We start from the raw sequence: 17431 nt of genomic DNA on the forward strand, positions 1-17431 counted from the left end.
ATGACCCACATCCCCCTCTTCAGAGTCACTGTTTTAGAGATATCCATGTCAGCAGGGACCTCCCTGGTGAAACAAAGACTCCTACAAAATTTATTTAGGATTTAGTTCATCAGGAAGAGGGAAGGGAAGGAAGGACTATGTAGAATTCTGAACAGTGGTAGGTGGTGAATGGATGAAGTCTTGGGCTCTCAGAACTCTTCCAGGTAGTGCTGGCTGGGGAAGGGAGGCCTGGAGGGGTTCCACTTTAGCTGCAATGGAAAGGATGGGCACATGCAGCCCATTGGGGTACTCCAGACAGACAGAATATGATGGCAAGGGAAGCCCTCAATATAAATTTGACTTGTTAACCTCCTTGCAGTCTTGCCCTGAACCTGCCTTGTACCAGATATGGCTTTCCCTCACTTCTTGCTTCTATCCTTCTCCCTTGGGATCTCCTTGACTGTGTTAATGAAGGAGACCACTTCTAATAAACCTTAACTAATGACCATCACATTGGCCATGGAAGACCACCCTCAGTGAGAGTATAGGTTCTGATGGCATTGATAGTTAAAAACCTGTGTAGAGAGAATAGCGAAGCCAAGATGTGGTTTCACTAGACATCACAGTTCACACATAACTCACCCTTACTTCAGAAAGACATAAGACTAGTGTTCTCATGGCAGTTTTTCCTTTACTATCATTCACCTGTCTCTGGAAAGTGTGTTCCTCTTCTAGAGCAAGGGGTGTAAAGACCATGGGATATGGCATCAGATCTGGTTCTGAGTTCATTTATATGCTGTAAACTTCAGGAAAATCACTTTTTCTCCCTGATGTGGGAAGAGGTGTAATATTTACCATATCACTGTTAATAAGGAGATTCAGATGAGATTTCATATCCACTCACATGTATATTATATATTTAAATATACCACCTTAATTATTCTAAAGCAACAAAGAATTCTTCCCTATGACCAAGCAATTTGAAAGGCTGCCTCTCACAGGGGAGAGTCAGAATCACATGTGTTCTGATGGCTCTTCTGCTTCTCAGTGTGAATAGTTCCCTACATCGCACCTTGGTTTTTCCTCCTATGAAATAGGCAAGAATAGTAGTTGTCCTAGGGAAGAAACTTATCTGGAGAATAAAATATGCATAGTAGACATAGGGCTAGCAAGTTACTTTTATGCAGTTTCCAAACTACCTATTTCATTTCTTCCAGAGGAATTTATAATGTCACAATAGTTTATTTTTGGTGCCATGCCTGAACATGGGGTATGTAGTTGAAAGAAGTGATTTGGTAGTCACATGATTCTGCTTGCAACATGACTATCCTTAAAGTGGACAAATAATGTCACCTACCTCACAGGGTTGTGAGATTATTTGTTTATTTTTTTTTCAGAGTGTACTAGGATTTGAACCAAAGGATACTTTACCATTGCGTTACATTCGCATTCCTTTTAATTTGTTATTTTGAAACAGGATCTAAGTTGCTGAGGCTGGTCTCAAACTTGCAATCCTCCTACCTCAGCCTCCCAAGTCACTGGGATTACAGATGTGTACCACCATGCCAAGTTTATTTATTTGTTCTTTGCAGTTCAGGGGCTTGAACCTAGGATTTCACACAAGCCAGGCAAGCACTCTGCCACTGAGCTACATATGCCCCCAGTCCCTTAAAGGGACTATTTAAATAAGGCACTGACCTGGTGTTTGATACCTGGGAGGTACTCAGTGAATGTTAGTTTTCCTCCCCTAGCCTCTTCATTCATCCTCATCAAGTAACATTTATCAGAAATTCTAAGTAAGGCATGGCATTTGATGCTTTAACTCTGAATGAAAGAGTGCTAAGGGAAGGTCATGCTGGGGTGGAGCGCTACAGGAGCCAGTTATATTTGTTTGTTTTGTAGTAATCAATAATGACTTCTCCTGTCCTGACTCTGGGCTCTGGCCTGCTGAGTCACTGTTGCAGCCCTGAGCCCCTGATCTCTGGCTGTGTCTATGGAATACAGCAAAACCCACAAGAAACCAGCACTAATAAATGGCAGATCATTTGAGGGATTTGTGTTTACGTTCCTGTGCTTGCTCTCCTGGGGAGATAGGAAACCTTTAATAAGACTTTTCCTAAATAATGCTGAATGCGAAATGGGGATTTTTTTCCCCCTGTGTTCTCCTAACAAATGACCATTTCATGAGGTTGCTTTTCATTTTTTTCTTCTTCTTTCCTGCTTCTCAGTACATTCTACAAAGAGCTTATTCCTCTGCTGGTTACTGATTGATGGTTCTGCTCTGTGTGCCCTTTAATTTTGCAATAAACCAACAAGAAGTTGAGACCACAAACTTAAAGAGAATTGACTTATTTATTTGACTGGATTCACTGGAATGACAGGCAGATTTAGTCATTTCAGTGTGGTCCTGGGGAGGGCAGGAGGAATCCATGAGAAGGAGCACTGTGTTGTCAATAACCAGACAGAAAAGAACTTGCCTGCCCTCCCTGTTTCAAAGCAGCAGGGCCTCTGTTCTCAGCAGTGATCCCTTTCCAGACCTTGATGGGAACAGGAAGTCTTCCACAAGACTTGCTCACAGTTCCAGGATTCTGAATTCCATGGTACTTTAGCTATGTAGAAATGGATAGTCACTACCTACAGGTTCTGGTCCCTTTTTGTCAGGGGGATCATGTGTATCTTAAAGGATTATTGAAACAGCCATAAACTTCCACTATCACCAGTTCTTTCATGCCTGGCCTCTTAGCTAGATGACTTCAAAGACTAATGACAACCTCTGTCCCTACCTGCTCAGTCCCAGTTGTGTCTTTACCATGAGACCAGGTACTCCATCAGGATCAGAGGCATACCTCATGAGTTGATTTCCAAACATGCTAAGAATTAATCAATACTACCATTGTGCATTATTAACCAGTCTGAAAAATACAAATATCATTTCAAGTACAAAAAGAACAAACATAAATGGTTCAAGTGGATCCTAAATTAACTAAAGTTCTTTAAAAACATGCGTACTGTTACCATTTATACTTAAGGATCATTCCATACCCAGGGCTGCTCTCTACAGGTTGAAGCAAAACTGGAAAGACAAATGCCCAAATGGAATTTGTCCCAGCTGTAAACTCCTATTGATCCTAGTGTTGTTTGTGGCTCTACCACATTTAACCAGCTAACTGCCTGTTCTGATGTGGCAGCTTTTCTTCTGAAACTCTCATCATCACATTTTAGCAGAAGTGAAAATATTAACAGAGTGGTTAGTGGCCAAGACAGAAATAGAATCCAGGAATCTGTCTCCTTTCCTTTGCCATATCTACTGGAGCATGGTTCCTCCCCAGCCTGTGAACTCAATGTTTCCAGCTCTACCAAACAGAATTCACAGTACATTCCACAAAACAGTTGACTGGTTTCTTCTTGGTACTGAAAATTTGTTGTATTCTTAAGCATTTTGTACATTTTCCTCATTAAATGTCAGTTTGCATTAAACAACATGGGTCTTGGTAGATCTAATATGAGCAAATGTTTTGCTTTAAGGATATTAATCAACAAATATACATGAGGCCATGAATTTTGATATTGAGAACCTTTTATGAGGTAGAATCATACCTCGGAGAGACTAGAGAGACAGGCAGACCTGTTTTGAATCTAACTCTCTCACATGATAACTGTTTGATCTCAGAAAACTGCTCACCTTCTCTGAACCAGTCTCCTCATCTTTAAAACTTGGCTAAGAATGTTTACCTCACTGAGTTATGAAGATGACATGGGCTAAGGTTTGTGAAGCACTTGGTATAAGGTCTGATTCATAGGAAGTGTTCAATCAGTGCTGGTTTCCCTTCCCTTTCCTTCTCAAGAATGGGGTCAGGGTTTCAGAAATACATAAAATCTCATGATGTTTACACTGTAGATAGAGAAGAATAACATACACCACACAGAGAAAAATTCTTTGAGTAAATTACTTGGTATTAGGAAATGAGAGATTAGTTGGGGCTAGAAGACTTCGGAAAATTTCATGAAAGGTAGAATTTGAACTGATTCCTGAAAGATGGAAACTTAAAAAAGAGTGAAGGGGGATATTCCACACTGGGACATCTGGGATGGGAATGAGAATCAGAAGTGAACCATGAAAAATCTAGCAGTTAGAATGAGAATGTCAGAACAAAAGTAATACTTGTTAGGTACCTACAAGGCATCAGACTCTGTCTTAATTGCTTATATACGAACTCATTCACTCTTACAATGGGCATGATTGCTATCTTAATTGTACAGTTGAAGAAACAGAGGCATGGAGAGATTAAATAATCTACCTGAGCAGGTGTAGAGAAGGTGTTCTACAGCTGTTAGGTGGTGAATCTGAGATGGGAGCCACTCTCGAGAGTCCAGAGTCCACCCTCCTAACACACAACTGCTGCTTCAGTTAGTTCCCAGCTTCCCTCACCTGCTAGTGGTGAGAATCAGCTAAGACCCTTTTGTGAACAAACTCTTAAAAGTATAAAGCACCGTGGTGTCATTATTCTTGTTAATGATGTCAGATGAAAGGTGACAAATAGTCACCTGAAAATGAGGGAAGGAAAATTACAGGATAGCCTAGCACCCAGTGAATGTGTAGTGTCCATGCCCCACCATTCCCCCTAGCAACTCTGAGACCTCACACAGCCTCACGTTTCTTTTTGGGCAGTCCTCTGGGTGGCCATGTCCAAGCCACCAGAGTGGTTATCAGAGAATAAAATTGTATTTGTCATCTGGCATTGAGACTTACACCTCAAGTGAGATGTGCCCATGGTCAGAACACCCATTTTAATGAGCCTGTAGCATGTGATTTGCTGTTGGCTTGATGAAGACCTCCATCCACTCCAAAGACCTCACTGTGAAAGGTAGTCTGCCTCTACTCACCAGGTAAATATTTGGCCATTTAATATATTTGTTCTGGACCTGTGCTTCTTAAGTCTCTCCTGTATTGACTCTTTCATTGTAGGTTATTATTGTTTGTCTATATTGATGTCATTTATTTAAGTATGGACACAGCATTATTTCAGCTCCTGCCTCCCTTTAAAAATAACACCTTACACAATATCCCTTCCTTGAGGACGTCAAACAAATAATTTTTGCCTAAGAGCATATCTGTTGAGGCTGCTGACTTGGGAATTTGTTCCTAGGCAGAACATTTTTTCTTTTTTTATGGTGCCGGGGATATGAACCCAGGGCCTTGCGCATGCGAGGCAAGCACTCCACCAACTGAGCTATATCCCCAGCTCTCCTAGGCAGACTTTTTGATCTCCTTTTGAATAGGTAGTGAATGACCTTTGCTCCGACTTTATATCACTCTGGAGATAGAACTGATTGTACCCGTCCAGTCAGTGTGTTGGGAGAGCCCTTGGTGGCTAGGATGCTATTCGTGCTGGTGGCATAGAGATACAAAGAGGCAGACTCACATTGGCTCACCCCCCCACAGAAATCTTCTCAGAGGCTGTGTGAGACCACAGCTCCTCTGAGCTCTGGCTCCCGTCTATTATAAACCACTGTAAGCGTAGCTGGGGCTGAAGGAGATCAGAGTAGGTGTTCGTCAATGTGAACGCCCCCAAGAGCTGTATTTTCAGACCCTCCAGGGAGTAAGTGACTCAACAGAACTATTTTCTGGGTCTCACATGAGTCTAAGGAGGGGAAATCAGTTAATAGCAATAGTCTATGATGACCTGATGATCACAAAGCTGTGTCTTTCTAATCCTTTTTGCAAATCAAAGAGAGGGAAATCCCCAGAGCCCAGGCGTACACGTGAATAGAAAGCACCACCAAGTAACAAAAACACCTAAAAAGGTCAGCAGAAACTCAGGGGGCTGTTGGAAATTCACCTCCCCTACCTTTCTGTAGGGCTCAGTGGGCTGGGGTGAGGGAGTGGGTGAAGACAACCAAACAAACTTCAGGCAAAAATGAGTTGGCCACAGAAAATGCACAGTGCAGCTGGTAGGAAAGTTTCTTCCACAGCCGTGTGGACCTCAGAGTCGTCTGACGATGCCTTGTTCTTTTCACACCCTGGCTGGCCAGAGACTATCTTAGCTCCATGCTAGCTGCAAAATTGCACACAGTTGGCAAATGCCCCATTGGAAGCCACTGTAGCTGCCCTGTCGCAGTTCACCAATGGTGCGTGTTATTTCCTGCAGTGGGCCCAGGACCACTGATGCGATGCCACCGCAGGTTTGGGCTGACAGCGGAAATAGCTCACTGCTTGTGGCCTCCTCCCAATTGTTGGCCCTTCTGAGTCTCAGAACCAACACGTGCTAACCTCAGCCCTCTGTGGCTGGGGAGACAGCACACCAACAGTGGAACCAGAATCCTCCATGCCTATGGCTCCCGTACCGCAGCTACTGGCCTGGGTTTCCCCCTCCAATGTGCACCCAGGAGAAGTAGGCCAAAGAGAAATCCTCCCTATTATACTGCACAGTTACTTGCCCTGTGCGTTTATGTTGACCAAATGGCAGACACAGCCTTACCTCAGTGCATTTCCTGGGAACTCAGTGGTCAGGAGAGGTGGCTGCCATGGAGTGGAAGCGGTATTGGTATACTACTCCCTTTGTGACTGGGTGAGTGTGTGTGCAGAACTCAGATCCTTTTCTCTTCTTCCAGCTACATTGCCTCAGACCTCCCACCCTATTCTTCAGGGACTCTCCTAGGCTGTGCACCTCTCGAGCTTTGCCTATGACTGTCAGAGCGAAATCTACAGGATTAACCCTCAGAGTTGATAACAGGAGGCATGAATTTTATTCAGATTGAAAAAATTCTCACCATAACACAAATTAGGTTGTCTTCCTCAACCTTTTCTCCTTCTCTCTGCCTCAGCCACTGGCTAGGATGGTTTTCTTAAGGCTGGAGATGGTGAGACTCAATAACAATGGTGGAATTTTGAGTACAGCACTATAGTAAGGTGAATGAAACATAGGAAACATTTTTTTTTTTTTGTAACCTGCTCTAATAACAATCAGTACATTAACTTTCTTCCTATCTCCTTTGAACTGAACAGCTTAAGGTACAGAAGGGTTAGGATCATTTCCCAGAATTGCACAGCAAGTTAGTGTCAGAGCCACAGAAATAAAAGATAAGTTGCCCTACACCCATACCCATGTTTTCTTCAAGTCAAATTGAAGTTTATTCTTTTTATTACAAATATTTCAAAAGGAAAATCTCCATGGCCTTAAGATTTTCCCAGAAAACAATTATGCAGTCACTCAAGATAGAAATAGCACGCTGGAATACTAAAACCTTATCAGTTCTTTATTCTAAAACTGACAGTTGATATTCTGTAAGCAGAAACAAAAAACAAAAGATTTAATTTTCATCATGAAATAATTTATAATTTTCCAGAGCTCTGTAAAACTAAGCCTGTGAATAGTGAAACCAGATTTGTTTTTATGATGCTCAAATTCCAGAATATTTGGTCTGACTGTTCCTCACAACAAATACTGGATAGCTCTTTCCAGAGCTCAAGTGGGCTGGGAGGGGCTGAGTTCAGGAGTGTGGCCCTCAGGACCTGCATGGGGGCCCTTTTCTTCCCTTCCCCTTGGCCTCTCACCCACCCTTTCCTTCTTCACTCCCTCCTGTGGCTGTCCAGTAGCAGATGGATTGGGGCAGACACGGTCATGGTTGGGAAGCAAGAGGAGAGCACGGTGAAAACCACTCCAGGGTCTTTCTCTCAAGCCTCTGTGATGAAAGGACTCAATGAACCCGAACAGTTTCTCACAGGAAAGTTCCGGCCTCTGTCTCCTTAAAAGCAGGGCATTCAGCAACCCTTTACTGAGCCAGCATTACAACTCAGAATTTCTTACCCAAGGCTGCTGTTTGGATAGAGAAGCTAGGTCACTGTCATATCTGGCAATTAGCGTCATTTTAGAAACCAAAAGTAACATTTTTAGAACAGTGTCTGAAACCTGTAAACCATTTTTTAGTATAAAAAGAAGAAAGATTATTAACTGTGCCTTCAGAACTGATAAAAGGCAGTACCTCATCATTTTGAAAGCACTAGGCTGATGAGCCCCAGGCGGGTGGTGAGTATAGTCGGCACCCACATTTTCTTCTCATTGCTCTTTCTTTGGCTGACCTGGTTATCTAGGGCTGCCTGTTTACCTGGGAGCTGGCAGTTTCAGGACAGTCATTGCACCTAGCCCTCCTGGCCCGCTTGAAGTGATTATTAAGCTTTTCTGATTCTGTTAGATTGTGGCCAGGTTTTGCCAGGGAATAGGCAGGAGGAGGAAGTAGGTGTTCCTGTGGGCACAGAAATGCCCCTGAGTTGTCTGAGGTTGCCTCGTGGTTCCACTTGCCAGCCTGCCCCTTGAATCCTGTTGCATAGACATGAGTTCCACAAAGAGCTTTTGTTTCCCAACTTCCCGTGACCTCAGAAATGACAAGCTACATGTCATTTGAGGTCATTGAAGACCACCAGAAAGATTAAGAGAATTTCTATAGACTCATATCCCACACCTGAACTTCATAGGAGTAGAAGCTGTTTATCTACTTGGCTTATGGTTGTTTATTAGCATCCCAAGATTGGGCTTTTTATGACAACTTTTGACAAACTTTTAATGTCTTTTGGACATTAGGTTCATAATTTTATAGATTAAATTCTCTAAGCCAGGACATCAAGGTATAGAGAAGGTACCTGTTGGTGGGTCTGGACTGAGAACGCCTCTCTCCCCTGCCTTAGGAAGGAGAGTAAGCAGGGAGGCCTGCAGCCCCTTTTCTTCTCGGAGCTATCGATCTTAAGCAGGTGACTCTAGTTCACTCAGTGGAAGTGGGGATTACAAAATTTACCTCCCATCTGTCCCCACAGAAAGCTAAATGATAGTTTGTCATATTCTCGGGTCCTTAAAAGAATCTGACTTGTAAATATTGAGTTATTGTTCCAATGACTATGAAATTTTCTTCTGCTAACCAAACAGGACCAGATGTAACATTCCAACTTATCCTATCCCTGACCAACTATAATCTCCCTCTTCTCTGTCATTTTAAAGTCAAGTAAAAGAAATTTCTTCCATCAAAGGCTATGTCTTTAGTTTTGTACGTTTCCCACTCTATTCTCTCCAAGGCAGTCCCATTTTCTTTTCTGTCCAAAATACTAAATGGCTACTCATGGAATCCCCACCACCCCTTCAATGTAGGGTAGATCAGACTAGATGTGAACAGTGGTCTATTAAGGCAGAATGCATTCTGGGCAAAGAGCAGAAGCTTGAGTACTGTGTGGGTGTGACCTAGATGTAGTCTTGTTATAGCATAACTGAAGAAAGATGGGTCAGCTGAAGGCAGATAGTCTGCACCAGACACATACACTAGTGGAGAGTCAGCCTCAATTGGTCCAGTCTCCACTCTTAGGGCTGATAACCAGCTCATTCTACTCCTACCATCTAATCTCAAAGTTTTGCTGTCTTAAAGCTGCCTCTTTAATACCTGGTGGAAATGACTCTCATTTTTTCATTTGTGTGTTGGTTGTTTTTTCATGCTCAGGACCCTCTGCCTTCTGACCAAAACCACATCAATTTCCTAGCAATCTGCTTTACCAGTTCACCTCAGCTTTAACTGGTTCCTGTCTTTCCATCTTTTTTCTCTAGCTTACAAGCACTTCTATCTTTGACACCACAACCTATTGGGTTGTTTATGAATCTGTGCCCTGAATTCCTTTTTTTAAGAAATTTTAACTGTTTTCTTAAACTGAGGATAGGCATTGTACAACAACACACAGAAGGACTGAATAAGATGCATTTAGAGAAGGTAGAAAATGCCAAGGGAAAACATGGAACCCAGGGACATGGTCTTTGAAGTCAGAAATCTCCTCCCATAAGGAGGGACTGTATAGAGGGAAAAGAAGGTGGGAATTCCGAGTGGGGGGGGGGGGGAGGAAAAAATAACAGAATGACTCAAACACCATTACCCTATGTAAATGTATGATTACACAAATGGTATGCTGTTAACTCCATGTACAAACAGAAACAACATGTATCCCATTTGTTTACAATAAAAATAAATTAAAATAAAAGAAAAAGAAATCTCCCATTTTGCCTTGGGAAGGAAGGATAAACAGAGGGAATCAAGGTGTATGTGACTTTATATGAAAAACCATTTTATATACAAATGTATCTCTTTAAGCATCCCACAGCTGAGAAGGTAGTGTGAAGAAGGTTTGGGAATAAATGGTCTCTCCCTTAAAAGCTGAGTTGAAACAGTAGTAACTTTATACAATTTATAGGACTTCTTATCCCCACAGTAGGTGGAGGTATTCTTCTGGACAAGTGAACTTTAAGCTGAATTCTGTCTCTTAGCATAAGATTATGAAGTATATCTTTCCCTTTGTCCACGTGTTCACAAACTCTGGCCTTTGGATTTATAGTTGATGGTAGTGGGCTTATGTTATGTGTTTTTAATTAGCTATTCTTTTAGGGAAATAGCAGATGGACTCTCAAAGTTGTTTTGCTTTTGAAGAAATAAGCAGCAAATATTTGTTCTTTGTCAACAGTGAGCTATATGCTGTACAAAAGGGAATCAGATACTGTTTTATTTTTAAGCTTGTTTCTTTTTACTGATAGTAAAAATATAAAAGTAGTACATATTAATGAGGTACCATATAATGTTGAGAATCAGGTTTCTGAACAACCAAGGCACAAATCAGTGAAGGATAACTAATGACAACAATGGGGATGACTTTTACCACAGGCCGAGCACTGTGCCAAGGACTGTAAACACATTATCCTGTTTAATCTTCAAAACTCTGTGAGTTAAGTGTTATCACACCCTCAGAGGTTATGAAACCTACTCAGTGTGGCACAGCTAGGAAGTGGTAAAGTCCAGCATCTAAACTCAGGTCTGTCTGATTTCAAAGTCCTTGTGCTAGCCACTGCAAACTGCTCTTGCGTAAGTTCAGCACTGGGCATCAGACACCCTGTTCTTTCCAATGGAACAAAGTGTAGGAAAGCCCCCTCTGAGGTGTCAGAACTCATTTCCAGAAATCGGATAGTGCTAAGACTCTGTTTATAACTTGTATTTTATAAATTATTTTAAGAGCATAGTTTTCATGTCTCTAAAATGCCTCCGAGGAAAACACATCTGTAGGCTTCTGACCAAGTTGTGATTATTTGTAATCAATGCTTTTGGAAATGTTTCCATTCTATCATTTTGCTGAACATAGATTTAGAAAACCACACAATTCAGTAAGATGATGTGATTAGCAAACCCCTGAGGTCTGGTGCCATGTACCCCTTCAGTGATTTGGCTTTAAGACTCATAATAAAAGGGAGAAGATAGTTAGCAGAACCACTAATTAACTCCTTCTTTTGCCATGGGAGAATAAAAATGTTTTCTTCTCTATCTACTCTTCCATTGCAAGTGGAAATGAGGAAAATTTTCTTTCCTTTTCAAAGGTGCTAGAGATCAAATCCAGGGCCTTGATGCATGCTAGGCAACTACTCTATCACTGAGCTACCCACCCAGTCCCAGTGGGTTTTTGTTTTGTTTTGTTTGTACCAGGGATTGAATTCAGGGACCCTCCACCACCAAGCCACATCCCCAGCTCTATTTTGTATTTTATTTTATTTTGAGTCAGTGTCTCACTGAGTTGCTTGGCGCCTCACTTTTTCTGAGGCTGGCTTTGATCTTCCTACCTCAGCCTCCCGAGCTGCTGAGATTACAGGTGTGCGCCACTGCACCCTGCTCTGGGTGGCTATGTTTGAAGTCAGCTATAGTTTGTTTTAGGTTCTGCAGGGCATCATGTCATTAGTTCTATACAATAAAACCTTCATTTTAGTACAAGTTTCCATTATAGGACCAAAATTGTGAAAAAGTGATCTAAATATTTTAGTCAATGCCTTATCACTTAATTTATAATTTTCTATGGAAGACATATAGTGCCTTTACCTCTTAAAGTCCTCCATGTGTATGATGACATGCTTTGCTTTGCATAGTAAGTGCTATGTCCTGTAATTGCTTTTCTTACACTGTTACCATATCACTGGAGTTTCAGTCATTCTCGCCAAGCCATCATTGAGAAGAATTCCATAAATTAAAGCTTACATATTTAGAACCTCTCGGAAGTTTCTTTCTTTCCTTCCTCCTTCCTCCCCTCCCTCCCTCCCTCCCTTCCTTCCTTCCTTCCTTCCTTCCTTCCTTCCTTCCTTTCCTTTCTCTCTCTCTCTCTCTCTCTCTCTCTCTCTCTCTCTCTCTCTCTTTCTTTCCTTCTTTCTCTTTCTTCCTTTCTATTAGAACAGACGTACATTATTTTGTTTCTTGGTAGATAAAGCACATAGTATTTTCAGAGTAATGTCAGTATCGTACTGGTCTTGCTTTAACTACTTACTAATTTTTTTCTTGCTGTGTTTTTTAAAAATATTTTTTAGTTGTCTGTGGACCTTTATTTATAGGTGGTGCTGAGAATCGAACCCAGTGCCTCACACATGCTAGGCAAGTACTCTACTACTGAGCCACAACCCCAGCCCAAATGCTGTGGTTTTTACACAAACTCTCTACATCTAAATAAAACTTAAAGCCAGTAATCCCAGCAACACAGGAGACTGAGGTAGGAGGATTGCAAGTTCAAAACCAATCTTAGCAACTTAGTGAGGCCGCAAGACCCTGTCTCAAAATAAAACATATGAAAAGGACTGGGGATGTTGCTCAGTGGTTAAATAACCTGGTTCTCCCCCTGGTACTAAATAAATAAATAAATAAATAAATAAATAAATAAATAAATACTTAGAACGACTGAAACTGGTAGAAATGAGGGCTGGGGATGTAACTCATTAGTAAAGTGTTTGCCTAGCATGTGTGAGGCACTGTGATCAATCTCCAGCACTGAAATAAAATAAAATAAAATAAAATTGGTAGAAATGACCAAGTACCACAGTATTTCCTGATGTAGAAAATTGTGATTTAGTGTTCTATTACTAGACCCAGTTATCTAAAGCATATGGCATATACGTATTTATTAACCCATATGTCATAATTTTGCAGGAAATAACAAGACCTTCTACGTATGATATTTACTAAGTGCCAGACACTGTGTCTATGTTGTTTATCTCACTTAATTCTCATAACAATTCTGTAAGATTTATATTATTTTGCCTGCTCAAATGGAGAAGCTCAAAATTTTCACAACTTTCCCAAAATACTTAGAACCTCATTTTATTGAATTCCAAAGCTCATACCCTGTATTAGAAAGAAAGATGAACACAATTCCTTATTCTCATGCTCTTGAAAATGAATAGTCGTTTCTTAAAAGATCAGGCTGTTTGAACATTTCCAGGCATTTTAACTGAAGACATATATCTTCTGTGATTCTTACCATTTCAGATGAAAGGTAGCTGTTTAAAAGAATACAAGAGGTGAGATGAGCAAACACTAAATGGAATCCCATAGTACCCGATCAGCTCTGCAGAGTAACTGGAGACTCATGAGTCTCCTTGACACAGGGAGACTTTAAGAGTTTGTCTCTGCTAATACAGCACTTCATTTCTTAACCTGACCTTGCCATTCTGTTCCCCTTTCAACCCTCAATTAAACTGCCATTGATACAGGATTTATAATGTGTCACTGGTGTACTCAAGAGACAGTGACAGAGGTGTGGCAGAAAAGGTGGATAATAAGGAATGGAGATGATTTCCATTTCTGATCTCATCAGGGTGGCCACAGAACCATAGCTGACCCTCAGGACAGACCAAGACCATCTGATTGGACACATATTCCAAAATTGTGCACTAGACACCAAATGACCTTGTCAGAGAGGACATTTCCTCCAAGTAACCAGGATGTTCACAGTTCTACCGATGATGGCGATCCCCAAACGTTTTCAAATGATTGTAGCATTGGGCATGTTAATGTTTCCCAGGAGAGAATCTGAAGTTTATTCTTCCTTTAAATTTCTAAACAATGATGTTGATTTTATAAATGAGGATTTTTAAGGAAAAAAAAGGTTCTTGATTGTGCTAAAGTTGAAAATATTGTGTGGCAATGATGGTAGGTAGTTTTAGAATCCTTTCCAAGAATTATAAATGTTATGACTATATTTTATAGGATTATGTTAACTTTTGTTTTAATTGCATAATGAGACTGGTTTTCTTTTGTTAGAATTCAACTAATTTAATTACTCCTCTAGAATTGAATCTTATTCCTGTTTCACAAGTTTGGAACTAAAACTCTGACTTTTGAGATAACAAGAAAGAAGGCACAGGCATCAAGATTTTTAATTATTTTCATTCAACACCAACATTATATTAGTTGTGGACATCATTTTTGAAATTAAAGTTTGATAAAATGCATACATGTACACCTTAATTCTGGTTATTTTTCTGGACTTTTTGCTAATGTAACACCTCTTGGTTCAAATTTTCTCATCATTTAGAAAGAATTGATTAGCCATTTAAGCTCTGAAAAAAGTAAACCTCTTTTGAGTTTTCTGGGTTTTGAATGACCAATAGGCCCTGCCTGAGATAAAGTTGGTGAAAGTTAGAGCTGGGGTTTTCCTACCTGGGTACTTATCAGTCTTCTCCTAAACCACAGTCTGTCTTTTGATAGCTCTAATAATTAATTTGGTCTTCTCCCTGTTTCTTCTCCCTTCCCCTCCCTTATCCCTGTCTGCTCACAGGTTATCTTGACGAATCAAATTACAACCCATCTGAGTGGAGCCCTCGCTTCTCAGGCAGACCTGGTGTCTCCGGCTGATGATTTGTCCCTGTCTGAAGGTAAGGGATCTGTCCTGGAGAGGCTGAAACTTGACACTGACATACACCCCACAGCCTCCCTGCCTCCTGTTGAGCTGGGAGACATGGCTAATGGGTTCTGGCCAGTGAAACCAGCTGAAGCTGGTGATTTAGGTTTGGTCACCTTTCCAGGTATCCAGTCGCTTGCCCCATCTCTGTAGTGAGCTCCTTTTTTCACTTGAGTGAATCATCTTCACAGGCAGCCATCATCTCCATCTGGAGGCTGGTTACTCTTCTGTGTGATGTCTCAGGTCCTTAGGAGAGCTGGCAAACTGTTAAAGGATTTTGATTCTGAGACCCACACTCAAAGGTCTGCTTTAATAATGGCCCCATAGTAATTTAACCTTTTGTTTGTCCTGAGTACTTTTGGCCTGACTAAAAGTATAGAGCAGTTTCTAATGCCAGAGATGTAGGCTTCCTGATAAACTTTACAAAAAGATTAAGAAAAAATCTCCACAGTGGTAAACCTGCAAAATTTTCTGCTAGCAAAGGTCAGGCTGGCTATGGTTTTGATGGCAATGAGCTTGAAGTAGCTGGAGGAATTACGTCAGCAAGCCAGATAATGGTTTCTAGTTTTCCTGAAAGTTCTTACTTGACATGTCTGATTTCTAGTTGTAGTTGAATTTCAGGCACAATGTTCTAGGTCTGAGTAGATGTGCATAGCTCTTACAGGTCCTTCTTCCCTTTCTACTTTCTGAGAATTTTTCATGATGGACTACAGGGGACTTTCAGGCCTATCAATGTTCCTGACTGACTGCCCAGGTGGGCAAATGGGCCTTGGTTTATGATCTCAGAAATTACAAAAACAGCACTCCTGCTTCTTACTGGTGTCTTTCAAAGTGAAAACTAAAAACGTATTCTAAAATATAAATTTATAAAAGCTATAAGATTCTTTTAGTACCCTCTTTCTACATTCAATGATACATTATCATTCTCCTGCCACCTGGGCTGATAATCTGAATCATCTAGAATTCTTCCTTCCTCAAATTCTTTTTAACATCAAGTCCTCTTGAGCTTTTCTGTCCACTTATATCTTTTTTCCCTTTAAAAAAAATAATTTGTATTGTGAACAACTGACTTATTAAACTCACCATTGAATTTTTATTATGTTTTTAATCCAAAAGACTTTGCCAATTCTATTCTCTACCATTTTCATTCTGCTGCTACCAAATTAAATTTCCCCAGTCTGACTTCTTTCTACCATGTCTTTCTCCTACTTAGAAAGCTGGGAATTGTCTTTTCTGAGAACAGACAAAATCAGTAAGCCAATTTAAAAATATTCAGGGATTTGGGATTTGTTGTAATCAGCAGGGTAGAAGTATTTAAACCAAGAGAGTCAGTAAATGCAAACACTCCTGTGTTTTCTCTTCTGAGTGGACCAGTTTCCAGAGCACCACTAGATGAAGTTAATGCTTCTTGGCCCTTAGTGTCTATCCTTTCCTTCTTATTCAGCCCCAGTTCCCACCAATTCCTTCTCGGACACTCCTATGCTTCTGTTGCTGATCTTCTGCTGGCCCTCCCCACTCCTGCTCGTACACCTTTGCAGAGACCACTCCCCCTATCTAGAGTAACATTTCCTGTGTTCACTTCTCTCACTTCTTCGAGGCTTCAAGACTGCCTCTTGCACAGAGCCTTCTTGCTTGTGCAGTTGGTCTCACTCTCTTCCTCTTCTCTGACTCTCTCTCTACTTGTTCAGCTATGTAAGGATAAGGCTTAGAAAAATGAATTTAACTTTTCATGCTTTTCTGACTAAACTGGCAGATTTTTAAGGAAACAGACCATGTTGTGTTCTTTTTGTATCCATGTGATGCCCCAGTGACTAGCAAAGTTCTAGGCATATTAAAAGCAGTAGATAGATGCCGAGCAAATGTCATAGTAAATACTTTGGAAGAACCATAAGAATCACATAAAACACCTAAGAACAACATTAAAATTTATTATAATTATCACACAGACACACACACACACACACACACACACACACACACACACTTGTTCTACTCTGAGGAGACCTGAAGAGAGTATCTTGCTTCCTCATTTGAAAATCAGTAGTAGTACTTTTCTTTATCTTGGCTTCCTGGTTTATCTTGTGCAAAGAAGAGAAGCAAAACAGAGACAAAAGAAATGGCTTTATTGCTTCAGTGTGACTGCTACGAGAAGATGATGAGTGTTCCTAGCAGAGGGAGAATTACCAGCACATTCTTAGGCAACTTCCCCTTATAAAATCCAAGGGAGAATGGAAACAATTGGGTTTTGTTATTGTTGTTTGTTTGTTTGTTTGTTTTCTAGCTCTTATATAGCTGAACATATAAGGAATATATAGAAATATTTTTCTAAGATGTATAATTAGGCTACTTACTAGTGAATTAAGGTGAACAAATTTCTTAGAACATTTTTACCTACTCAATTGTTGCACTGGTTAAGTTCCTGTTTCATACACACACACACACACACACACACACACACACACACACACATATATATTTAGGTATACATATATATACATATGTGTATATACACACACACATACATAGAGAGATGTATATTTATATTCACTTATGTATCATATAGACTATAAATCGCATTGCTTTTTCAAGTATTTATTGTATCCACTTAGTCTTTATGTTATGTGACCTGATCTTAGGCAGGTTTTTAAATTACTTTGGGCCACAGTTTCTTCTGTTTGTTGTTAGGTTGGATGAATAAAAGATTGCTCAAGTCTTTTCCTGCTGTAA

General features: G+C 40.6%; 1 protein-coding gene across 4 annotated transcripts in view; it reads left to right on the top strand.

Moving 5' to 3' along the window:
* Positions 1-17431, top strand: part of Rad51b (RAD51 paralog B) — a 634368-nt gene that overhangs the window by 431086 nt on the left and 185851 nt on the right. For all 4 annotated transcript variants that reach the window (XM_047538988.1, XM_047538991.1, XM_047538990.1 and 1 more), the window contains one exon: positions 14582-14678. In XM_047538988.1, the coding sequence (XP_047394944.1) occupies positions 14582-14678 (97 nt within the window). The remainder of the gene's footprint in view (positions 1-14581; positions 14679-17431) is intronic.

This window comes from Sciurus carolinensis, chromosome 2 (genome assembly GCF_902686445.1).
Source record: "Sciurus carolinensis chromosome 2, mSciCar1.2, whole genome shotgun sequence".
NCBI lineage: Eukaryota > Metazoa > Chordata > Mammalia > Rodentia > Sciuridae > Sciurus > Sciurus carolinensis.